The sequence below is a fragment of the Dendropsophus ebraccatus genome, chromosome 1 (genome assembly GCF_027789765.1).
Source record: "Dendropsophus ebraccatus isolate aDenEbr1 chromosome 1, aDenEbr1.pat, whole genome shotgun sequence".
In the NCBI taxonomy this organism is placed as follows: Eukaryota; Metazoa; Chordata; class Amphibia; order Anura; family Hylidae; genus Dendropsophus; species Dendropsophus ebraccatus.
Window position 1 is genome coordinate 115,115,422 of NC_091454.1, and position 26,276 is coordinate 115,141,697.

Below are 26,276 nucleotides of genomic sequence, written 5' to 3' on the forward strand. Positions count from 1 at the left end.
AGCATAAACCTAGTGACAGATTCCCTTTAAGTATTTCCCTTTTTTATTATCTGGTTATTATGATGATGAAGTAAAAAGTCAGAGTTAAGTGCTGTGAAGACTCCCCTTCCCTGCCCTCGGGTCAGAGCCAGTTTGACCTTAACCTGTGTGATTTGAAGTCATACTGAAATCTAGCCATATTGCAAGTCTTTTTTTATGGAAGTTATATGGAACTGAGCTTTCTGTAGTTCAATCAGTGTTTCTATCAGATGTATGTTGGGACCTGGTGCAGTGCCTTTTACTAGATATTGGTTGAAATACTTTGTCTTTTTGCGGGTCCAGTTCTCAAAACAACAACTGATGTTGTTGCATTCAGATTCTCGTTCCTCTGCTGGCAGCCCTGCTTGTTAGGGTCTCTCTGTATTGGTTTACAGTGGGGACGTGTGTCTATGAGACCAGGGCTGTGGACACACCTGGAGCTTTAAAAAAAATCTTAGAACAATTTACAATTGAGTTTTGATATGAATTTTATAAGTTTTGCTCATCAATATATATTATGAGCGACATTCTAATAGAACACTGGCCCTATTAGATAAGGGTGGTCGGGGGAAAGTTGTTGGTCACTATTTGGCAGTTTGTTTCTGAGCTGGAAGAGTCCATTGTGTGGGGGGAGATCTGTGCTGTTCTCTTCCTGGATGCTGGATGACTGTATATGAGCAGCAGTGTAATATGAAGATATCCTGTGTAATATAGAGGAGGAGGAGAAGACATAAGTAGGGAAGCAGTAACCTCTGTCCTCAATGTGGTGTTTTTCTTCAGTATTCTATGGCTGCAGCAGGCTGTGTGTGCGCTATGGCTGCAGTAGGCTGTGTGTGCGTGCTATGGCTGCAGCAGGCTGTGTGTACGCTATGGCTGCAGCAGGCTGTGTGTGCGCTATGGCTGCAGCAGGCTGTGTGTGCGCTATGGCTGCAGCAGGCTGTGTGTGCGCTATGGCTGCAGCAGGCTGTGTGTGCGCTATGGCTGCAGCAGGCTGTGTGTGCGCTATGGCTGCAGCAGGCTGTGTGTGCGCTATGGCTGCAGCAGGCTGTGTGTGCGCTATGGCTGCAGCAGGCTGTGTGTGCGCTATGGCTGCAGCAGGCTGTGTGTGCGCTATGGCTGCAGCAGGCTGTGTGTGCGCTATGGCTGCAGCAGGCTGTGTGTGTGTGTGCTATGGCTGCAGCAGGCTGTGTGTGTGTGTGCTATGGCTGCAGCAGGCTGTGTGTGTGTGCTATGGCTGCAGCAGGCTGTGTGTGTGTGCTATGGCTGCAGCAGGCTGTGTGTGTGTGCTATGACTGCAGCAGGCTGTGTGTGTGTGTGCTATGGCTGCAGCAGTCTGTGTGTGTGCTATGGCTGCAGCAGGCTGTGTGTGTGCGCTATGGCTGCAGCAGGCTGTGTGTGTGCGCTATGGCTGCAGCAGGCTGTGTGTGTGCGCTATGGCTGCAGCAGGCTGTGTGTGTGCGCTATGGCTGCAGCAGGCTGTGTGTGTGCGCTATGGCTGCAGCAGGCTGTGTGTGTGCGCTATGGCTGCAGCAGGCTGTGTGTTTGCGCTATGGCTGCAGCAGGCTGTGTTTGCTATGGCGTGCCCCCACACCCACAGTGACCCCTCTATATCACTATGTGTGACCCCCTCTATATCACTATGTGTGACCCCTCTATATCACTATGGCTGACATCTATATTACAGTTATCTGGCATTGTTAGCAGTGTTTCTGTGTGTATGGTGAATATTTAGTTAGTTAGAAGCATAGAAGATTGTCAGAAGGAAAAGACCTCCTGCTCCATCTAGTCTAGTTGTGAGTAGTTCAGGACATGGAGGCTGGCTGCATCCACTGCGCACACAGGAGAAGCTGCTTTATATCTTTCCTCATTCCCTCAGAAATTGCCCCAGGATCATGTAGGTTATTAGGGAGAAGCTGCTGAGCCAGTGTGATAAATAACTCCCCTGGTATTTGACTGGTCATTTTTGAAGGAGTCGGTCCTGATAAAATTCAGGAGTCGGAGCTGCGGCTTACCGACTCCACAGCCCTGTATGAGTTTACCCTTTTACCCTTCTGGCTTATCATACTATTACCATTTTATAGGAGATTCTGTGCCGTGTACTGCAGTTTGACAATAGTGTTTAAAAAAAAAAAAAAAAAAAAGCCTGTGTACAATAATATAGGAAAAGGTAACTTTTTAAAAATAATTTTTAACATTTAAGCTATCAATTCTACTTATGGTTCAGAGAACGTTTAGGCTGTGGGCAATTCTAGGCTAATCCCCCTGTTGTGTCTTGTCACTGTTCTGGCAGACCAGGCCTTTCCAATCCATAGTGACGACCTGCTATCTGTGCTGTAGCATTCATTGTAAGGCTTCTCAGACCTAATAGATTTTTGTGCAGTTCCTATAGTTGGCTTCGACTGTTTACTTAAAAGCTTTGATTTTTTTCCCCCCATAATTTGTTCTTTAGGTTTATAATAACTCCTTGGACTTTTTCTGCCCAGAGCTTGTAAATTTAGATTTACTTAACAAACGTAATCACATTGTATGATTTAATTATGGATGCTTATTTGATTTTGTTCTCACAACGGGTAGACTTTTGTCATCCTCAGTAAAGATAATTGAATTAGAAAAATCACAGTTAATTAATTATTTTTAGCGTTTAAACTATTAGAAAACACTTATTAAAAGAACTATGGGATTATATTCAGGACACCGGGTGAAGCCAGGCTGTCTTTAAAGGATCTCTGCCCTCCTGATTATTAGGATCTATATTTATTCTGCAAGCTCCGATCCTGGGGACTTTTTATGTAAATGTATTTTTTGAGCAATTTGAAACTTCTAGAGAGGATATAATGGCTGATTTTTTTGGAACGTGTATAGAGGATTCTTAATGTTTTTCAGTGTTCCTAACAATGTGTTATTTAAACTGACAACTTGGCTTAGCCCCTTAGTAACTTGGAGAGGCTATGTATGTACAAACAAATGCCCAATTTTTTTTAATTAAAAAATGCTTGTATGCTAAGTAGGGGTATGTATTCACTGAGAAGGGGATGCAACCACATCCAGACACGCAGGTTCACTTTAAAGTTCCCCTTATTTTATACTTTGTTCAGCCATACCTTCACTCATGGTAGAGATAGAGGTTGGGGAGAATGGAAAATAATTGCCCAAACCCTTTCTTCTCAGAGATATAAGCCGCTGCCAGAGCTGCCTGCCTGCAGCTTAATGCCCTGCTCTTTATAGAGAACACAGGAATACTTGGCTGAGTATAAAGAGGAGAGAGAGAGGACAGGAGAGAGAACTGTTGGCCAAATGATCATTTTTGGTTTTTGAAAGTGTATGGCTACCTTAAAGGCCACCATATGCTTTAGACTTTAGAGGGCCAAACCTGCCATTTGCAGTGGATTTCCCCATCGATCTAAGTTGTAAGTGGACGTTCTGAACAGCCAATGTTTAAAAAGACATAAGCCACAGTGAAAGCACTCTTGCTGCAGCTTAATTCTTCCCATTGAAAATATAGGAACGTTCAGTTGTGCTGAACATTCCTGTGTGTGGGGAGGACGGATGGCAGACAGGAGACTTAAGGCTGTATTACATCAAACGATTATCGGCTGGAATGATTGGTAGGCGGCCAAATATGTCCTATAATCATTTGGTGTAATAGGGCCCTTAACTGATGGTCAGACGATCATTTGGCTTTCAGTTATTGAACACAGAGCAAGAGAGTCGGAAATTTCAAGCGAAGGCTGTGCCGTGGACGCCACATGAAATTCTGCCTGTTGATTCAGTAGGATTTCTTGTGTGCCTCTGATCTTCACTCAAAGAATTAACATGTCAATTTTATGAGTGGAGGCGCACGAGAAATCCTATTGAATTAATGGAACAGGCAGAATTTTAAGCGGTGTCCGCACCGCTCTGTGTGCACAAGCCCTTAGACCTGTGTAATGTACTTCAGAAGGAAAAAGATGGGACACCACATACAGCAGGTCATCATATACAGTACTTACATTAACCCATATACCCATCATATACTAATATTAACGCACAAATATATTTTGGTGATGTGCTCACCTACTGGTGCCGTGTCTGGGCACAACACCATTTGGCCTGCAGACAGACTTCTAATCAGAATATATAGTGTAGTACAAAGATTTTTCTTGCCATTGCTCAGTAGAAACTCCTATTGCATTTCCAGTAAAATTAAAGGAGAAGTCCGGCCAAAATTAATTTTTGATATGTTGTTACTTATGAAAAGTTATACAAATTTCTAATGTACATTAATTATGGGAAATGCACATATACTGCTATTTCCCTTAATTTAGTAGATCAGGAAGTGTTAGAAATATCTCTGAAGAAGTGACGTCACGACCCAGGGTGTAATTCCTATGGAGTGTCCAGCAGGGGGCGCTCTCTATATAGAAGTCTATGGGACTTTATTGTTTCTATGGGTTTCTATGTAATGTAATGTAATGTAGTGTACAGTGCTTTATTGAATGAATACATCTATGGAATACTTTGGGGAGCAAGTGTCCTTGCTCCCCAAAGTATTGCATAAATGTATTCATTCAATACATTCAATACACAGTAAGCCCGCCGATCCGCCGCATTTCCGCCGAATTTCCGCCGATCCGCCACACGCTGATCCGCCGCATTCCCGCCGATCCGGACCATATACATTGAACTACAGCTCCCATCATCTGCTTCTAGTATGAACAGGTGATGGGAGCTGTAGCTGGGTAAGGGATATGACATGCCGCCGGGCGCAGGGGGGAGCCGCTCAGTACACAGGAGCGCTCCCCCCTCCTCCTTCCGGGATAACTTCCGCCTATACCAATGCTGAGTCCCTGCCTGGCCGCCGCTCTCCGCTCACATATACCGGCTCCCGGCATCAGCGCGGACACCAGGATGCATCGGGAGCCGGTATGTATGGGGGGGAGAGCGGAGAGCGGCGGCCAGGCAGGGAGTCAGCATTGGTATAGGCGGAAGTTATCCCGGAAGGAGGAGGAGGAGGGGGGAGCGCTCCTGTGTACTGAGCGGCTCCCCCCTGCGCCCAGCGGCATGTCATATCCCTTACCCAGCTACAGCTCCCATCACCTGTTCATACTAGAAGCAGATGATGGGAGCTGTAGTTCAATGTATATGGTCCGGATCGGCGGGAATGCGGCGGATCAGCGTGTGGCGGATCGGCGGAAATGCGGCGGATCGGCGGGCTTACTGTGTATTGAATGTATTGAATGAATACATTTATGCAATACTTTGGGGAGCAAGGACACTTGCTCCCCAAAGTATTCCATAGATGTATTCATTCAATAAAGCACTGTACACTACATTACATTACATTACATTACATAGAAACCCATAGAAACAATAAAGTCCCATAGACTTCTATATAGAGAGCGCCCCCTGCTGGACACTCCATAGGAATTACACCCTGGGTCGTGACGTCACTTCTTCAGAGATATTTCTAACACTTCCTGATCTACTAAATTAAGGGAAATAGCAGTATATGAGCATTTCCCATAATTAATGTACATTAGAAATTTGTATAACTTTTCATAAGTAACAACATATCAAAAATTAATTTTGGCCGGACTTCTCCTTTAATAATCTACTTTATTATTATTTTAACACATATGAATTATTAAAGTTTCCTAAATTGGGAATTTTTATGGATAATGCTGACCCCAATCTCTGTCCTTCTGCCACCTTGTATATTTGAGATGTATGGAATATAAGTACAAAGCAATGAGAGCAATATATGCTAGCTATCTCTGTGAGCCAGTTAAAGGAAACATTTTTTTTAGATATCATATATGCCCATTATATAGCTCCAGACATGTTAAGGAATCCTGTATTACTTAGTATGAACTTGCACAAATCATTTTCTGAGTATTCTAAGCCAAATGTTTTCATTGAACAAAACTGCTTGTCACCTCGAGCAGAACACATCTTCCCTTCATGCTTTACTAGGCTACTTGCCATACAAGAGGCTTGTACTTCGTCATTGTCATGACTTCTAACATCTAGGTTTTTCCCATTTCCATTTTCTATTTTGCAGGTGGTCACATTGTCCCTGTATCTGAGATTGTTTCAGTTGGAGAAGCTGAGATTGATGAGAAATACTATCAAGGCATGCAGTGGAAACACATGTGCAAACCTCATGCATTTACAGGTAGATGTATGTTCTCAGCATCGCAAAAATGCACAGACTAGAAAATACTTTATGTTCATGCTATAGTTGGCAAAGGATTTATTGTTCTCCTCTTCCGTGACCAACAGTTGGCAGTGTTTATTTATACGGATGCTTCACTATATTGAAGCCTTACTTATTACTTAGTTGTCTAGTTAAAAACATAGTAATTGTAACTTTAAATCTTAGATCATGAGGTAAATGTAATGGTCCGTTTAGACGGCGAGATCAATCGCCCAAGCGATCGTTCGACGATTTTGAAGCAACTATTTTGTTTTTTTGCCGGTCAGCATTTAGACAAAGTGATAAATGGTTAAAAAAAAAAAATAGTTTTTGCAATTGTTTTAAGATCGCCTAAGGCCATCTCACACACTAGGATGAATCTTTGAAAGACTGTTTAGACGAAGCGATCCGCGAATTTTCAGCAAACGACCAACGATGATTTGAAAACAAGGTGAAAGACCATGATGAACGATTTCTCGCTCGTTGCTGAATCTTGTTTGATCTGTGTTTACACAAGACGATTATCACGCAAATGCGATTGTGATAGCAAAAATTTGAACAATAATCACTCCGTGTTAAAGGACCATAAGGACTGGTGCTTGGGTCTCCACATGTGCGGCTGTGTTCCCTTTCTTTGAGTACATGATCAGAACCTGTATTATATGCCTGGGTTGTTATGTGATCAGTATTACCAGGCTCGTCAGATTGTTATAATATTGTTGGCAAATCATGTTTTTCTGTGCAGTTCCAGTTTTATGGTGCGTTCACACCTACAGGATCTGCAGCAGATTTCATTTAAATAACTGAACACAGCATCAAATCTGCTGCAGATCTGCTGCAGATCCTGTAGGTGTGAACGCACCCATAAAAGGGATTTGTTAAGAGAGGGCAATGTTATATTTTATATTATTGATTTATGTGTTCACAAGTTTTCTTTTGTCCGTTTTCTAATATCTATTACTAGTGTCTCTTCCTTTGTCTGGGGCTACACCTAGACTTTTATGTAGGAGCTTTAAAAGAAGATAGCAGCCTCAAAAGCCGCACTTTTTAACGCACACAGCTTGTGGCAGTTTTTAATTCAGTTTTTTTTTTTGTTATTAGCCACTTCTGGCTCTAATTTAAGATACTGCTTTAAAACTTTAAAAGCTGTGTGTGGAACCCCCTTATGGCAGTGGTCGCTAGTAAGTGACACCAGAGCCAAATGTGACTGGTGCCCCCCAGCTGTATGTAGACATGTACAGATTACAAACACATCTTCACCACTGCACAATGCCAGTGTATCAGTGTAGAGTTTTACACTAAAATATTTATGTGCCAGTAGATTCTGTCACCTCCACATACTGCCTTAAATATTAATACTGATTCTGAATCCGTAGCTTGTATTTCTATTATTTCCATTACTCAGTTGTGAGCCCACAAATCAGGCATGTATTGCATGCTAATGCAGAAAGAGAACTACTAATGGCTATATGATGGATGGCTAGGATGTCAAATGAGTATCTCTAGAATGTCATAGCCAAGGGGCATAATGTAGCAGAGTTGGTGTGTATATAGTGACAATATGTAAACCAGTTTATTTAGTTGTGCTTTTAACTTCCCTTTAGTGCACTATGTACAGAGAATGAAGACACACCGCTGGCGGTGCAAAGCAGTGACGTTCTGGTGCAGTGACGAACTTCTGTGTTGCCACTGGTTACAAGCGCTTAATGATCTACTTGAACAACAAAGTAAGTAATTTGTTATTATTATTTTATCATTTACACCTTCATTGCAGTTAACTAGCAAATCCTACTCTAAAAAGTTAGCTTGCTATGATGCGTACATGACAAGACTGGTTGACTTTGACCTTGGCAAGACACACCTGTCTCATCTAGTGTAAATTAGAAAAAAATCAGAAATAAAACCTCCAGGGTCTTGGAGACAGTAGGGGATCATTTTTAGAGACCAAAACCTAACATAGAATATATTTGTGCAAGAAAGCCAATGCTGCTTTTCAACTTCTTCATCAGGAAGCCATCAACCTTTCTCTCCAAAAAATTCTGTTGTCAGTGCCTATTCGAGAAAATGAGAACACATTGAGTAAAGATTTATGATTGTGTCAGCATTAATAAATGTCAGAAAAGTGTCTAATGACTGTAAAGTCATTAGGTTTTAAGAATACTTTTTATAAGTCTTAATTATGCTGCAAGGTAGCGTCATTGAAGACAAGGGTACTTCTACCTTACGGCAGTTTTCCTGTTTTGCTGATTCCCATCAATAAAACATTCTGTCCCTTTTCCTGCATGATCTATTGCTGCTGTATTACTCTCCGGATCCTGAATGCCCAAAGAGGCTAAAAATGTAAAGCAAGAGGGAGACAAGATAACATACATTTTGACTGTCGGTTCTCACTTCGCTGTCAGTCTTAAGAGAATGTTTTATTTTCTTCTTCATAGTGTGGAGACCAAAGCACTTACTAGTCTATATAAACCCATATGGTGGGAAGAAGAAAGGAAAACAAATATATGAGAAGAAAGTAGCTCCATTGTTCAGCCTGGCCTCTATATCTACAGAAGTCATAGGTAAGAAGTAAAATCTGGATTCTCATATGCGTTTGTAAGGGACACTGTAATACAAAGGGTTCCTTCACCATTGTTTCAACATCTAAGTATTGTATTTCTTCCAGATAGATGTTTTCAATTCACCAATGTTTGGATGAAATGTATGGAAATCTTAGTTTGTGCCCAAATCTTTGTCTGCCTCTACATAAATCCCCGTAGCGCTGGAGATGCGGGGACATTTTTTAGTCCGGCGTAAAAAACGCCCGACTTAATAAATGTCCCCCCTAGTATTACAGTCCTAGAATGCTTGTAGTCTTCACCAGCTGAAGTTTAACCCTTTTGCCGACCATTTTTTAAAATGTTGTATCGCTAATAGCCAGGACAATTTTCACACTTCTGACATGCACCAATAAAACAAAAATGACAGCCTATGTCCTACTAACCTCCACACCCATATATTTCCTGAAAGTTATTATGGGTTCTTTATTGCACCCGTACAATAACTTCAGTTCTGATGGACCATGAGAGGTCCGGTTGTTATGGCCATAGTACTGGTGAGAAAAGGCACCTATATTCCTTAATTCCTCTAGAAGATAAAGTTATCGCTGGGACAGTAGTAAGATTGTGGTTACACAGTCCTGGTCTTGTTTTAAAGCCAGATATTTAATCCCTAGTATCCATGATGTATCACAAATGTCCTTGGCAGGAAAAAGGATTAAAGAGGTAGTCCAGGGAGTATATTTAAAAAAAAAAGTGTATATACTCCAGCTTGTGGAGAAACAAAAGCTAACTTGCACTTACCCTCTATTGTCCCACTGTTGTGCACTGGTGTTGGTCATGATACAAGGAAGCATCTACTTAGGTAGTCATTAAGCATTGCAGTGCATGTGTTAAATGTGGAATAGAATACTCATGGCTGTATTGAATTTCTAGTTTTTCTTTCCTCTCTTGATAGGGTGGGTAATTTGGTATATGTGATATTATATGTTTGTGTTTTGGTAAGTTATTGTTCTATGTTTATATGAAAGTAGCACAGTATTTTATTGTAGGGAATATGCTACTTAATTTCCTATTGTACTTCTGGGGGCATTGGTAGAAGGTTATTGCTCATCGGCGAATCATTAGTGAAGTTGCTATTGGAACATGATGACGAAATGCCATTCACAGCCCAGGCACATTCTGCAGTTGTCACCACTAATGGTACAGTGTCAAATAAATTGTGCATTGCTGTTTTATTTTTATCTTTATAATTGCAGCTACTTCTTAGAAATCTGGAACTGTAGTAATTATCAGGTCTGTCAGTATTCCCATATTTCATCTGCTTTCTTTCAATTCACTTTAATTTAAAGGGATTTTTTTTAGCTTCCTCAGCCTGCTCAGCTGGCACCAGGGATTTCAGGGTAATTACCATAGCTGCGTTAATTGAGAGAATATATAAATTGATGCCTTTCAGGTCAGTGCTACTTGGTTTATTTACTCCAGCACTACGTGATAGTTTCCTTGATTATATTACTTAGTTCATGATTAGAATTCTTCTTTTGAGGAAAATGCTTACATTATAGTGTAAAGTAATATGTTGGTTGATCTTTAGTGGTAAGTGTGCAAAATACCAATAAAAGTACATAAAAGCAGCAGCCTCTGTGAGCTACATTTCTAGGTTTTCTTCACTTTTTTTTTTTTTACCTTTTATACTAAAGGGGTACTCCTCCGTAGGGAAAAAATGTTCTTCCAATACTTATCAGATGCTGCATGTTCTGCAGGAAGTGGGTATTCTTTCCAGTCAGACATGGAGCTGTCTGCTGCCATCTCTGTCCAGTAAATGTCCAGACTAGAAAACCTCTTCTTCTCTGGATATTTCCTGATATGGATATACCTGTGCTTGTATAGCAACAGACTCCATTCATTTCAATGGTCCAAATATAGTCATTTAGCAACAATATTTGGTTAATTTTCAGAGCATATATGGGCTTTGGTTTTAATCCTAGCCAAAACATCTATAGACTCCAGATTATCTTAACGCAGTTATTAGCTTAAAGGGGTTGTCCAGCGAAAATCAGAAAGTCATACAGATTTGTAATTTACTTCTATTAAAGGGGTTGTCCGGCGAAAAAAATTATTCACAGAATAACACACATTACAAAGTTATACAACTTTGTAATGTATGTTATGTCTGTGAATGGCCCCCTTCCCCGTGTCCCACCACCCCCACCCGTGTACCCGGAAGTGTGGTGCGCTATACATTACCTGTCACGTGCCGACCACGGTCTCCGATCTTCAGTAGTGACGTCTTCTTCGGGAGGCCAGCGGATCTTCCCGAGTGCTGGCCGCCCTCTGCAGCGTCATCCGAAGCTCAGCCGCGATTGGCTGAGCATAACTGTGCTCAGCCAATCGCGGCTGAGCAGCTGATGACGTGGCCGCGTCATCAGCCGCTCAGCCGCGATTGGCTGAGCATCACTGTGCTCAGCCAATCGCGGCTGAGCGGCTGATGACGCGGCCACGTCATCAGCTGCTCAGCCGCGATTGGCTGAGCACAGTTATGCTCAGCCAATCGCGGCTGAGCTTCGGATGACGCTGCAGAGGGCGGCCGGCACTCGGGAAGATCCGCCGAACTTACGAAGAAGACGTCACTGCTGACGATCGGAGACCGTGGACGACACGACATGCGGTGAGTATAATGCACCACACTTCCGGGTCTAGCGTGGGTGGGGGGAAACACGGGGAAGGGGGCCATTCACAGACATAACATACATTACAAAGTTGTATAACTTTTTAATGTGTGTTATTCTGTGAATAATTTTTTTCGCCGGACAACCCCTTTAAAAAATCTCAAGTCTTCCCATCAGCTGCTGTATGTCCCGCAGGAAATGATTTATTTTCAGTCTGACACAGTGCTCTCTGCTGACATCTCTGGCCGAGACAGGAACTGTCCAGAGCAGGAGAGGTTTTCTATGGGAATTCAGAGAAAACCGAGAGTTCCTGTCTCGGCCAGAGATGTCAGCAGAGAGCAGTGTCAGATTGAAAAGAAAACATTTCCTGCAGGACATACAGCAGCTGATAAGTATGGGAAGACTTGAGATTTTTTAATAGTAATTTAAAAGTAAATTACAAATCTATATAACTTTCTGATAGCTGATTTGAAAGAAAAAGTTTTTCACTGGATAATCCCTTTAATGCTTGTAGAATATTGAATGGGGCCTGTAGTTATGTGATTACTAACCCTATTTTGAGATTTTTGGAACCTATGCATGCCTCAGGTTAGGTTGACCACACAGTTTGTGCTTTGGGAGCATGTTGGTTTAACCCCTAGACGACCAAGTGCGTACCGGTACACCCTGGAAGTCTGTGCCCAGGCAACCCTGGGCGTACCTGTACGCCCCGGCCCTCACTGTTAATGACAGGCTGCAGCGATCGTACTGCAGTGTGTCATTAACCACTTAAACGACTGCGGGGGTCCCGATCGTTGTAACGGACCGCCGGAGGTCTCTCACCTGCCTTCGTGCGGAGTGATCGTCGATCTGCTCACTGAGTCTGCACAGGCAGGCTCAATGAGCAGATCGCCTATCACACTGATCAATGTTATGCCTATGGCATAGCAATGATCAGTGTGAGTAATGTAATAATTGTATGTAAAGGTCCCCAAAGGGGCTTAAAATGTGTAAAAAAAAAAAAAAACTAAAAATCATTATTACACTACCCCAAAGCCCCTCCCCCAATAAAAGTTGAAATCACCCCCCTTTCCCATTATATAAATAAAACATAAAATAAATAAACATATAATATACCGTAGCGTGCGTAATTGTCTGATCTATTAAAATATTACAAGCGTCATCACTAACAGCAGACGGTGTAAACGAAAAGAGCGAAAAAAGTTCGAGGATTACAGTTTTTTTTTTTTTGTTACATTATTTATATATATATATATATATATATATATATATATACATATATATATATATATATTAATATATTTATTAATTAATTGCAAAAAAAAGGATTTCATAAGAAAAGAAAAAAGAAATATATATATATATATATTTTATATTTGTGTGTGTGTATATATATGTGTGTGTATGTATATATATATATATATATATATATATATATAATATGTGTGTGTGTATGTATTTATATGTGTGTGTGTATATATATATATATATATATATATATAATATGTGTGTGTGTATGTATTTATATGTGTGTGTGTGTATATATATATATATATATATATATAATATGTGTGTGTGTATGTATTTATATGTGTGTGTATATATATATATATATATATGTGTGTGTGTGTGTATATATATATATATATATATATATATATATATATATATATATATATATTAGAGAATCTCTGTAAACCTTCATATGGTTGTGTTTGGGCTGACATAAAGAATAATGGTATCATGTCGCTTTTACCATCATGTCGCTTTTACCATATACGTATTACGTAGACACAGGAACCACACAAACGTTACCATATTGCATTCTTTTTTACAATTTCTCCAATTTATATCTTCAAAAATGATATATTTGGGATTCCATCATACATGTTATGGTAAAATGAAAGATGCCATTACAAAGTACAACTATTCTTGTAAAAAACAAGCACTTACATGGCCCTGTAGATAGGAAACTGAAAGTGCTAGAGCTCTTAGAAGGGGAGGAGGAAAAAATGAAAATTTGCGTGGTCCACTGGGTCATTTTGGGCCTGGTGCTCATAAAGTTAAGCAGATGTATAAAGTTACTGAAGCCAGAGTGCTCATGTGAACAGAGGCGTATGGTTTTGATTTCTCACTGTGTGTGCCTGTGTTGTGCCAATTATCTGTAATCCTTGCTAGAAATAAATGAATAAATAACCAGCTGGGGTTACCAGTTGTGGGAATGTCCCTACACACTCTGAGACTATGCAATAAAAGATGACCCTACCAAAAAGTGCAGGGACACACCCTTTTTCTGGTAACGCCCAGATGTCTATTTAGGCATCCATTTCTAGTAAGAAAATGTGAATGTCATAACAAAGAGCAATAGGAAAAGATGTTGTAGAATTGTCATCTCGTGGGGGGATACATTTAGTTGTTAACACAGAGAAATAAGAGGCTCTAGTGGTCTCCGTTAATAGTGGATGCCATAGTTTGTTACTACTATAATCGACTCCTTTAGTTGCAAGTACTGTGATACGTAAGATTGTTTCACAGCATATGCAGTAGTCCTGTATTTTGCAACAGACCCAAACATAGCAATCATATGGATGCATGCTACATCATTTTTCCCTGGATGTTTAGTTGCCTATAGCTTTCATTTATTCTATCTCTGCTGTAAATCTGCCTTCCCTATATTATTCTGGAGAAACGCTGCCAGTACTTGACCATTCTAAAGAGCTTCTGTCCTGATGAAACAGAGCTAAGGTGTAGCTAAGCAGCAAGCCTGGAAGAAAATAACTAGTGAGTCCAGGGACTCTTCTCATGCATTTCCGCTTTCATACAACTAAAAGTGTCAATTTTGAGTAGTGTCAGCGATTACATAGTAATGCAGGGGGCTAAATGAATTGAAGTATGTCTAAGTAATGTAATTTACTTTTAGATTCATCATTTTCTTTCAACTTTTACATTTGACAGTGACAGAATATGCAAACCACGCTAGAGAAAACCTCTATGAAGTAAATTTAGATAAGTATGATGGGTAAGTGTTCCACCTTACACCTATTGTGCTGCACATTTCAGCGTGCTACTATCCTTTGTACCAGGGGCGTAGCTAGGGGTTCAGCCTAGGGGGGGCGAGTGAGTCTGAGTGGGCCCCCAACCAACCTTACCCATAGGGAACCTCAGCAGGTGACAAGGCTTTCTGAATAAAGGGTATATTCTTTTACATTACTTATAGTGAATAAGGATAAAGAGCAGTGTAAAAGGCTTCTCAAATTTCACATATAGAACCACAAAACAATTAAAGGGCTTATCAAAGATTAGGAAAATATAGCTGCCTTCTTTCAGAAACAGTACTTTTGTCCTCAGTTTGGGTGTGGTATTGCCACTCAGTTCCACTGAAGTGAATGAAGCCAAGTTGTAATACCACACACAACCTAAGGGCAGGGGTAGCAATGATTTTGGAAGAAAGCAACTGTGCTTTTTTTATTTTTATTTATTCTGGAGAACCCTTTTAACCAGATTATCTTTGCCTATAAATAATAGCGGTAGAAGTAATGAGCTTTTAGACATTAAAAGGGGTCAACTGGTTGTAATCATCCATGTATGTACAATTCAAGATATGTGATGAGCTATCTATCTATCTATCTAGCATTGACTGATCTAGAACTAAGCGAACTACAGTGATGATTTAACGTACAGTAAGTTGTGGTTCACACATATTTAAACCCTGATGGTTGGATGAAATGGATGCATAGGTTACATCCATTTTCTCCAGCCACTGGGATTCAAATATAGAGTGTTTGGGTTCATGTGAACCTGAACTTACTGTAAGTTTGCTCACCTTTAGCAGTGACCAAATAAAGGTAGAGATCCAGCTATACAAAGGATCTACAAACCTTATAAGTGATTATAGTGCAGTTACATCCAGTAACTCACCGCGGGTGTCTTCTCTACATAAATCATAAGTGATGTTTTTGGTGTCCGAAGCTGTCTGTTTTCCCTTTTCTTCTTTCCTTTCCATCTGGCTCAGCCCATCATGCAGATTTCTTCAGCCATGACTTCTGTCTCCACAGGATCTGCCAGACAAACATGTTAGGCTCCTTGCTCTACAATCATCTTAAACTTATTCGTCATCATAACCTTATATTCCCCATGTGTACTGCTTCACACAGTAATAGTGTCCCCTCTGTGCCCCCATATGAGCAGTAAGGACCCAATATGTGCCACCAAATAGTAGAAAAAGTAGTGTGCCAATATAGAATTAGACCCACTCTATGCTGGGTCACCATGTAGTATTAGGCCACTCTTCCATGCTCCCCTATAGTAGGCTCCCCTGTGCAGAAGTCCCGTTTACTATAGGTCCCACTGTGCAGCAGTGCCTGAGCAGCCTGCAAATACTATAGCCCCCCAAGCAGCCCTGCATAATATAGATTTCCTGTGCAGTCCCCCATAGTGTAGCCCCACATATTTTAGGCCCCCCTCTGTGTAGCTCCCAAATAGAATAGCAGCCCCTACATATTAAAAGCCCCCCTCTGTAGCTCAACTTAATATAGCCCCACATAGTATAGCCTGCCCTCTGTAGTCCACATAATATAGGCCCCCTGTATAGCCCCAGTGTAGTCCACACAGAAAATGGCCCTGTGCAGCCCCCACATAGTATTGTCCCCCTTTGCCCCACTCCCTCTGTAACCCCAACATAGTTTAGGCCCCATGTGTAGCTCGCACTGTGAAGAAAAAAAAAAGTATACTCACCTCTGGTGGATCCAGCAGCGTCTCTCTGTTCCCCTCTGGTCGCTGCTTCTCTCTGGTCCATCAGCTGCTCTTACACGTTCCGGGACAGGGCTTGTAAGAGACAGGCAGCGTGATGCACTCTGCCACGGAGGCTTACAGCTCCACTCCGGCAGCGCCAGCACTTCTCTCCTCTACTGCTCGGATGAGACGGGTAACGGCTCACGACGAACAGGGCTCACAACGAACAGGGCTGCAGCCGAACAAGAGAGGAGAGAAGCACTGGCGCTGCCGGAGTGGAGCTGTAAGCCTCCATGGCAGAGTGCATCACGCTGCCTGTCAGCCGTGCTTTCAAAGAGGCAGAGAGGCCGCAGAAAGCGCCGGCGGCCGCAGGGAAGTGGGGGGCGGAGTCTGTGAGGCCGTGGCGGCCGGGGTCGCGGACTTGGGGAATGTTTCAGGGGGCCCTGGCAGCATGGCAGGCGGCCCTCGGACTGATAATCTGGCCGGCCGGCATTTGCCTGCTGTGCCAGATTATCAGTCCTGTCATGGTCTGAGACCTCAGTGGGCCCCTGCCTGAGTGGGCCCGGGGGCGACCGCCCCCCTTGCCCCCTACTAAATTTCGCTACTGCTTTGTACAAATGCACGTTTATGTAAAGGGGTATTCCTATCTCGTGTTTTGGGCTGCCTGGCCCACTCCAGCCTGTTTCCAGCCACTGTTAAATAATTGGAAAGACAAAAGCAACCCAGGTGGGGGAGTTAGACAATTCCCATATGCATTTGCTTTATGGGTGTTATGAAAATGTGTAGCCACCACAGTCTGCTCTATGACTCTGGGAGATACTTACAGTGTAGCTTGTGGTGCTATGCTATGTGCGCAAACTCCTATTAAAGGGGTACTTTGGTGAAAAAAAATTGTTTTCAAATCAGCTGGTTCCAGAAAAGGTATACAGACATAAAGTATTTCATTTTGAAAATCTAAAGCCCTCCAGTACTGACAGAAACTGCACAGCAGTAGCAGATCCCCATAGAAAACTTGCTCTGGACAGTTCGTGTCATGGACAGAGGTAGCAATAGAGAGCACCCAGTCAGATTGGAAAGAATACACTATTACTGCAGGACATACAGCAGCTAATAAATACTGGAGGTATTGAGATTTTTAAATAGAAGTCATTTTATCTGTATAGCTTTATGGCTCCCGTTGATTCAAAAACATTTATTTATTTATTTTTAACCAAAGTCCCCATTGAAGTCAAGGATAGCCATGCAAATTGCTTTTTGGGTTCCTAAAGTGGCCGTAAAATTGACTGCTGGAGATCCTGGGAAACTGAATACACAAGATGGGAATATTCCTTTTTAAGGTATTTAAAAGAAAATATGAAGGGATTATTTGGGGACAGTAAAACTTTTTTTGTTAAATCCGTAAGAATTGCTGCCAGTTTGTATCACTGTAAGGCATGCACTCATATGAGTAAAAGCTCTTTTTGCACTCGGTAGGTTCTGCTTTCTGTGTGTGTTGAGAGAACTTAATTACCTAACGCAGATCAACTGCTACAAATTCTCGTCAAAATCTGTAAGATATGCCACTGTGGAATTACCTGTGAAAAGACTGCATAATTTCTCGCACAAATTCAGTGCGAAAAATGCCCAGCATTTCCTTCAATCAGAACTTGCTGTTGGGTAATAAGGATGGGTTTACAACACACTATACATGGCAACCTGTCAAAATGTGCTCCCAACAGATAAATGCACAGACAGGCATGAACCTTCTTAACTTGTTTGGATCATCTCCTGAACATGTACACTATTTGGACTTTACTGCAGCACCCCATGCATTTGTGTCCTAGTGCAAAACACTTTGAGAAATGAAATGAGTATTGCCAATAAGTCATTGTAGACTTGTCTGTCCATGCTCGTATTTCTTGGCTTCCCATTTTTACAGGTTGCCAACGTATACAAGCATGGTCATGATTTGAACCAGGCCTTAAACTTCTTTTTTTATTATTGACACTGAAAGGCCTCCCTTTTTAAAAGCAGCTGGTGCAACAAATTGCTGTCAGTCCACTGTGTTCTGAGTAGAGAGCTGCTAGTCTAGACTAGAGGCTGAAATATATATATATAATTTTTTTTTCTTTATCTGTTCAATACAGTGTTTTTAATCTTACTTAAGCAGTTTAAGGCTGGGTTCACACTACGTATATTTAAGTCAGTATTGTGGTCCTCATATTGCTACCAAAACCAGGAGTGGATTGAAAACACAGAAAGCCTCTGTTCACACAATGTTGAAATTGAGTGGATGGCCACCATTTAATGGCAAATATTTGCTGTTATTTTAAAACAACGGCTGTTATATTGAAATAATGGCAGTTATTTACTGTTATATGGCGGCCATCCACTCAATTTCACCATTGTGTGAACAGATCCTTTCTGTGTTTTTAATCCACTCCTGGTTTTGGTTGCAATATGAGGACCACAATACTGACTGAAATATACGTAGTGTGAACCCAGCCTGAGGCTGCGTTCACACTACGTATATTTCAGTCAGTATATTTCAGTCAGTATTGTGGTCCTCATATTGCAACCAAAACCAGGAGTGGATTGAAAACACAGAAAGGATCTGTTCACACAATGTTGAAATTGAGTGGATGGCTGCCATATAACAGTAAATAACTGCCATTATTTCAATATAACAGCCGTTGTTCTAAAATAACAGCAAATATTTGCCATTAAATGACGGCTATCCACTCAATTTCAACATTGTGTGAACAGAGCCTTTCTGTGTTTTTAATCCACTCGTGGTTTTGGTTGCAATACTGACTGAAATATACATATACTGACTGAAATATACGTAGTGTGAACGCAGTCTAAGACTGGAAAAAGCTTGGGTTGCATAGAGCCTGATGTTTTTTCTGTCAGTCAGTGCAGATGACCATTGATAGACTTACTCAGTGGTAAGCAGGAAAAGGCTTAAGCTGTATTGGAGTCATGGCCTTAATATCTAAAAATATGAGCTCTGATTGCTGTAGGGCAGAAAGATATGATGATAGTAAATGGGTACGTATTTCATGTTTACAGTAACATATTGGAGCACAAGCAGAGTCAACACCTCATGCTATGTATTTACTGGACTATGACAGGAGCTCTATGTCTTCTTACTGTTATCTCTCATCACTTGCAGCATTGTTTGTGTTGGTGGCGATGGAATGTTCAGTGAAGTGCTTCATGGCCTCATAGGCCGGGTACAAAAGGATTCTGATGTTGATCATAACAATCCCAACGTACCATTATCTCGTTGCAATCTGAGGATTGGCATTATTCCTGCTGGTAAGGGCGCTCATTATGTTCATGCTGACCTCACATTGTTCTGCTTGGTTTGTGATTTTGTGACATTGACTTTTCTGCTCAGTGATGCAGCTCATTTTAATATTCCATATGTGACCTTGCACTGCTCTCAAAGCTATTTTAAGTATGGTACAGAGTGAGCATATCAAACTGATTATACATTCTGGTTCATGCTAGCGTCAGTGAGGATGAAACCGAGTGCATATACTCGTTAGGCTTCTCTGCTTCTGGGCAGGGTCACTTATGTCATCATCTTTCATACTTCAGTCAATCATTTTATACACTTATGACGCTTTTTCATTGCTTAAAGACATTTACTTTAAGCAGTGCATCAGATTTAGCGTTTTATACATGAAATGCATTGTACTAACTAAACAACTGATTTAAAATGTAGAAGGCTATGGATACCTTTTACAATCATCTTTTTTTATTAGTTTTCTGAATGCAAAAATAAACAAAATTCTAAATAGCCTTCAGTAGAAACTAGTGATAAGCGGATTTACAGTAGGAACGAAGCAAAGCGCTTTGTTCCTACCAGCGTTCTGCTCATCAGTCTGCAGGGCTTTGTAGTGTACTCTGCCTCCTGGCGCTCCTCCCCATGTGCTGGAAAAAGATAGATCCAGTCCTGGAAAACTACTCCCAGTTTCCTAACTGCTGAGACTACCACCTGCATCTGTTGCTGTGCATCAGTCACAACCTATTTAGGTGCTGTCTACCCAATAACAATCCTTATTTCAGTATGAAGGACAGTAGCTTCTATAATAATAGTATGTTCTGAGCCATTATATAGTGAAGTACATCTGTGGTCCTTCAATAAATGACAGCGAGCCAAATGTTCTCATTTGTAATGTTTCCTCTCTACAAATATCAGTAACTAGAACTCAACGACTACTAATGGGAACGATCCAGCTGGCAACGTCGTCTGTGACCCTGTAAAGTCCTCATTATGAAGTACAAGGCTTTGCGGCTGGCTAAAAAGGGAATTCCCACAACAAGGGCTCCAGTCACTTAGAGCATTACCCTGGGATTATGCACATTTCATGATGGATTATCAGCAGATTGTCTAATCTCTGTATGATCAGCCTCTTAAGGCCCTATTCCACGGAACGATTATCGTTCGTATTCGGCCGATATCGGCCGCTATGGACGATAATCGTCCCGTGGAATAGAGTGCAACGATCAGCCGACATCGTTCATGTCGGCTGATTGTTGCAGTCGCTTGTTTTTCAACATGTTGAAAAACAAGCGACTGATATAGCAGTGATCTGCTGCCGTCGCTCCGTTGAATAGGAGCGTCGGCAGCAGATGCTGCTATATCCTATGGGCTGCCCGGACGATCTAGCGATCCCCTGCGCATCCCCCCCGCAGCTCCCCGCCGCCCCTCCTACACTCACCCACTCGCTGCAGCCGCGCTGAATAGCGGCGGCAGTGAGCGGGGAACGAGGAGCAAACGAGCGCTGAGAGCGCTCGTTTGCTCCTCTGACGACCAGTGGAATAGGAGCATTAGATGTACACAGAAGAGTAAAATGTATAGCATGTAGCTGTGAAGTTTACTTTACAGCTATAAAATGGTGTTCGTTTTAAGCCTAGCGTCATATGATAGAAGCTACAGCAATTTTAACCTACTTGACATTTTTAGAGGGTGAACAAATTGCTATCATAGATCCTTTAAGAGTTTCTTTTCTCTTTTGTATGTTGTCTGTATATTTTTTGTGGCTATTGTGCTGCCTTTTTGTAGTGTCTTGACAATAAGTGTTTAAATGTAGCCCAAGGCTTGGTAATAAATGAGAGCCTTTAGCAGCGCTGTGCTCATCCTTGTAATGATGAAGTGTACTCTCTTGTGCATTGCCTCACTCTTATGAATGTTCTTTGGACTGGTTACACAGCTATCCCTTATTAGTCAGCTTCCCCACCCCCTTTTACTTTCATACACAGCGCAATTTCTTTCCTGAGGTCTTGACTTATTGCAACAAACTCCAAATATAATAAATACCTCTGAAATCCTACTGCTCTGTAAGGCAGAGGTTTTATTAGTAATATGTCAAAGACTGAGATTTATCTGATGTGTTGACTTGAGCGTATAGTTCTATTGAAGCACCATTTTTTTCCCTAAGAGCTGCAAAGACTAATCCTTTCTTGAGAAGCATATGCCCTTGGAATTACATTAAACTTTTTATGTGGGCAGTGATAGAAATAGGGCCGCTTCTGCACAGCGGTTTGATCCATTGCGGCTTTTACTACAAGCTTAGTAAAACTGGATTTAACATACAGTACAGTAGCTGGAGCTGGGCAAGGTTCCAGCTCTTCGCCACGGAAAGAAGAAATAAATGAAACTCACCAATTTTCTGTCCATTTCAGGGATGTAAAAGCTAATCTTATAACCAACTGAACTATCACGTTTTCGTTTTGATTTTCAGAAGGCATATTTTATTCCAGTCATTTCTATTTGCCATCTTTTTCCTGTGTTTTCTATTTAACTTGGTTAATGATTTTGACAGACCACCTTTACATGTTACTGGTTACATCACATATTGGAAAGAGGGGAAGACTCCATTTAACTCCTTGCGACTTACTGTAGATTCAAGAACGATTGAAGAATATTATTTCCCATAATGTTACTAGTGTATATAAGAGGTAATAGGAGTCTTCTAATTAAATTGCCTTGCTGCACATCACACAAGCATCAGTCAGCCACCATCAAAGTAGAGCACAGTGGGGTTAATGCTACCTTAGGGGTTTTTAAATTGGTACTGTCATTTTAACAAACTGTGCATAGATGAATGGGACAAACTAATATAAGAAACTTGATTCACATGAAGAAAGAGAAGCATCCACTCACCCCTGAGCTGCTGTCTGTGTATTAGGCTTTACTTGCTTCCAATGGTAATCATGGGAAGGGAGGGATGGAAGGTGCAGGCATACACCTGGATGCAACAGCCGTTTCGGACAGCTAGCTTGGACTAGCTGTCTGAAACAACTGTTGCATCCAGGTGTATGCCTGCTCCTTCCATCCCTCCCTTCCCATGATTACCATTGGAAGCAAGTAAAGCCTAATGCCCCTATTCCACTGGTCGTCAGAGGAGCAAACGAGCGCTCTCAGCGCTCGTTTGCTCCTCGTTCCCCGCTCGCTGCCACCGCTATTCAGCGCGGCTGCAGCAAGCGGGTGAGTGCGGGAGGGGCGGCGGGGAGCTGCGGGGGGGGGGGGGGGGCTGCCCGGGGGATCGCTAGATCGTCCGGGCAGCCCATAGGATATAGCAGCATCTGCTGCCGACGCTCCTATTCAACGGAGCGACGGCAGCAGATCGCTGCTATATCAGTCGCTTGTTTTTCAACATGTTGAAAAACAAGCGACTGCAACGATCAGCCGACATGAACGTTGTCGGCTGATCGTTGCACTCTATTCCACGGGACGATTATCGTCCGTAGCGGCCGATATCGGCCGCATACAAACGATAATCGTTCCGTGGAATAGGGCCTTAATACACAGACAGCAGCTCTGGGGTAAGCGCATGCTTCTCTTTCTTCATGTGAATTAATACTTAGTGTTTCAGTGTTGCACCACCCAGCTGTCACTGGCTACATTAAGGGATATCATCGCTGCTTGTGGTTTATTTGTCAGATGTCTCCTCCAGTATTTTGGGACTGTTAACTCCACTGCTGTTTTGTTTTCTACTGCTTTGTAACATAAGAAACATTGTAATATACTGTACCTTATAAGACAAACATGTATCTGGTTTTTAAATCTTGATAGTGTTATAGTTTTTGTTATATTGGATTCTTTTATGTATAAAATAATCATATGTTTCCTCAGGTTCTACCGACTGTGTTTGCTATGCTACTGTAGGCATTAGTGATCCAGTTACTTCAGCGCTTCACATCATTTTAGGTATGTACTTAGAATTGGTTAGGTATGCACTTTAGAATTGATTCTGCCTGTTTTCTCTGCTCCACAAGTCTGAACTATACGATATGTAAAAAGAAAAATCTACAGAACTTTGAATAGTACATTATTGTGCAGCATGGATAGCCTATGCAGAATACATATCTTTGTAGTGACACCATATCCAGGATTGTGTCACTGGGATCCTGAATATGGCTGTGCGTTTAAGCCCTTAGGCAAGGCATCTTGTAGCAGTCAGCCTGTCTGCCGTAGTTCAGCTTTACAGATCAAAGCCTAATCTGAACAGTGCTAGTACCAGTCATGATATGCTGTCCCCAAATCTGTAGTATTAATTAGATTTTCAGGGAAGAACCTATGGTTTAACCTATGGTTTTTGTTAAGCACATTTTAAGTTTCCACATTACCTATGTACAAAAAAAAATATTTAAAAAAATTAAATCCTACATTTTTCACACTAGCCTCTAAACAAGTCAAAGCCCAGATTATTGTTTCCTGTGGTCTATGTGGTTTTTTGTAAAGCATTTCTCTAAATGCCACTAAAAGTAACCCATAATCAGGTGCTGAAAATAGAATAAAAGAAAAGCATAGCAACACACAATATGATGATATCATTATTGGTTTTAATTAGGAACAAAGATTGGTGACAAATATTTCTTGGCTGATGTATACAGCCACCTGGTTTATTCTGATATGTTGGTGATAATGAAAGAAATATACAGCAAAAGTAGAAGTGTTAAAAATCGTTATCATACTTAATGATATTTTCCAATCATGGGGGACTGTGATAAGACACAGTTTCTCAGAACTGCCCTTGGCCCTATAGTGGGCAATGATTCTCTCCAAAGTCATAAATGGAGTTATTTTCTAAGAGACCTTACATCTCTGTGTATGATATTCAGTGCTGTAGGGTATCAGAAGCACTCCATATCTCTCCATACATCTGGTCCATGAACTGTATCTGGGATTGCTGCATAGTCAAATTCTAGTGACTACCACAAAGCAAGGGGGCATATGGGCAATTATCTCTCTTTAAAAAAAAAATAAAAAAAAATATATATATATATATATATATATAATATATTATAATTTTTATTATCCGTATATGTTAAGAGGTTTGTATAGTTTATATAGGTTCTGGGCATTCATCTCCATCAGAACATAACATTTTTTTGTGCTTTTTCTGCAGGTGATTGTCAGCCGCTAGATGTGAGCGCTGTTCACCACAAAAAAATGTTTCTTAAATACTCTGTGTCATTATTGGGCTACGGTTTCTATGGTGATGTGTTGAAAGGCAGTGAAAAGAATTGCTGGCTGGGTCCGGCTAGATACAACTTTTCAGGTAAAATAACATAACGTGTGTTTTCTATAATAGATTTGCCGCTTGCTTTAGCATTTTCCTCAGAACAATTAGTAAATTCTGGACAGTTGGGTTCTCTGAGCCATGACAGTATAATAAAGCCTGAACACAAGTCTCTTCTTTCTTACATCTTTTAATCTCTGTAAAGATTTTGTCATATCTACTGATAAAAGTTTAATCATTCATCATGAGCAGTAATTCAGATCTCTATCCAGTTGCCATCCATCAAATCTCTCTCTTCCTAAAGAGTAATGTTTAGAATGTGATGTCCCAGTAGGAAAATTAAAAATAAATTTGCACAAAAGTCATCGAAGCTGTGATATGCAATTAAAAATTTAAATGTAATTTGTGAGTTTAAAAGTTCTTTTGCTGAGCAACAGCGATCTATCATTTCACTCTGCTAAATGTCTCTGAAACTCCAGCATCCTGAAATAGAATTATGGAAATTGTATTTATTGTTGTTTTTTTTTTATGTCTCTGTGCTTCCAAATGCTATAAATCTCATCAATTTACTTCAGTAAAATTCCCTTTACTCTTATATCAAAATTAGACTCAAAGCAAATTATAGCCTGCAGTCATTGAATGGTGCTGTTTTTTTTATATTTAAATGACTACACTTGCTTCACTTCCAGCTCAGCCCACACTTGTTGTTGCAACTATACAGTTACGGTAAAAATACAAACATTTGTATGTTAAAAAAAAGCTTTTTTTTGTTTCAGAAACCTGCATATAGTTATGATGGCAAGGACTGGTCATGCAAAATGTCAGGGCCATAGGAAAGTGAATCTGTTAACCCATTTGCACACTTAGGGCAGGCAAATAATGATGCAAAAACATAACATTTTTGTTTTTATGAAGCTGATGGCCTTTGGAGAAGCTATAGATTAAGGGTTATATTGTAGACTGAAGTGTAAGTCTCTGAGATACTCAAGGCACTTTGGCAGCTCTAACACTTTAGCCAAGAACAAAAACCATATTTTATAACTTCTTCAAAGGCCATCTGCCTTTGTGTTGCATCATGATCTATCAGTCTATGTTTGCGGCTCATGGAATGCAGATGGACTGACAGATTCATGTTAAAGAGGATGTACCATCAGGTACATCCTTTTTCATTTAACCCACCGATAGAACGGCGCCGTCACGGGGAAGCCGGTGCCGCAGTCTGTTTTTCGATCCACGGCCCGTTTCCCGTGTACGGTGCTGTTCTATGCACTGGTACCGGGCCGGTGCTCAAGCATGGAGCCGCGTCATAGATGGGAGGGAATTCCCTCCCACTGGGGGCTGGCCGGCCGGCCTCCAGTGCTTCAGCAGCTGCCCGGTACCCATGGATACAACGGCGCCGTACACGGGAATCGGGCCGCAGATTGAAAAACGGACTGTGGCACCGGCTTCCCCGTGACTGCGCCGTTATATCGGTGGGTCAAATTAAAGAGGATGTACCTGATGGTACATCCTCTTTAAGTTAAATGGGTACTCTGGTATCAGCGCCAGTGTCAACAGTGTCTGAACAGGTCTGTGGCTTCCAGGCTCTCAGCAACATCCAGCCTTCTGAGCTGCCTTATATATAGTA

At 41.4% G+C, this 26,276-nt stretch overlaps 1 protein-coding gene across 1 annotated transcript in view; it reads left to right on the forward strand.

Moving 5' to 3' along the window:
• CERK (ceramide kinase) overlaps nt 1–26,276 on the forward strand; it is a 66,530-nt gene that overhangs the window by 26,642 nt on the left and 13,612 nt on the right. The window contains exons 3-9 of the mRNA XM_069977010.1: nt 6,059–6,172; nt 7,798–7,920; nt 8,629–8,754; nt 14,355–14,418; nt 19,285–19,430; nt 23,260–23,334; nt 24,536–24,688. Of these exons, the coding sequence (XP_069833111.1) occupies nt 6,059–6,172; nt 7,798–7,920; nt 8,629–8,754; nt 14,355–14,418; nt 19,285–19,430; nt 23,260–23,334; nt 24,536–24,688 (801 nt within the window). The remainder of the gene's footprint in view (nt 1–6,058; nt 6,173–7,797; nt 7,921–8,628; nt 8,755–14,354; nt 14,419–19,284; nt 19,431–23,259; nt 23,335–24,535; nt 24,689–26,276) is intronic.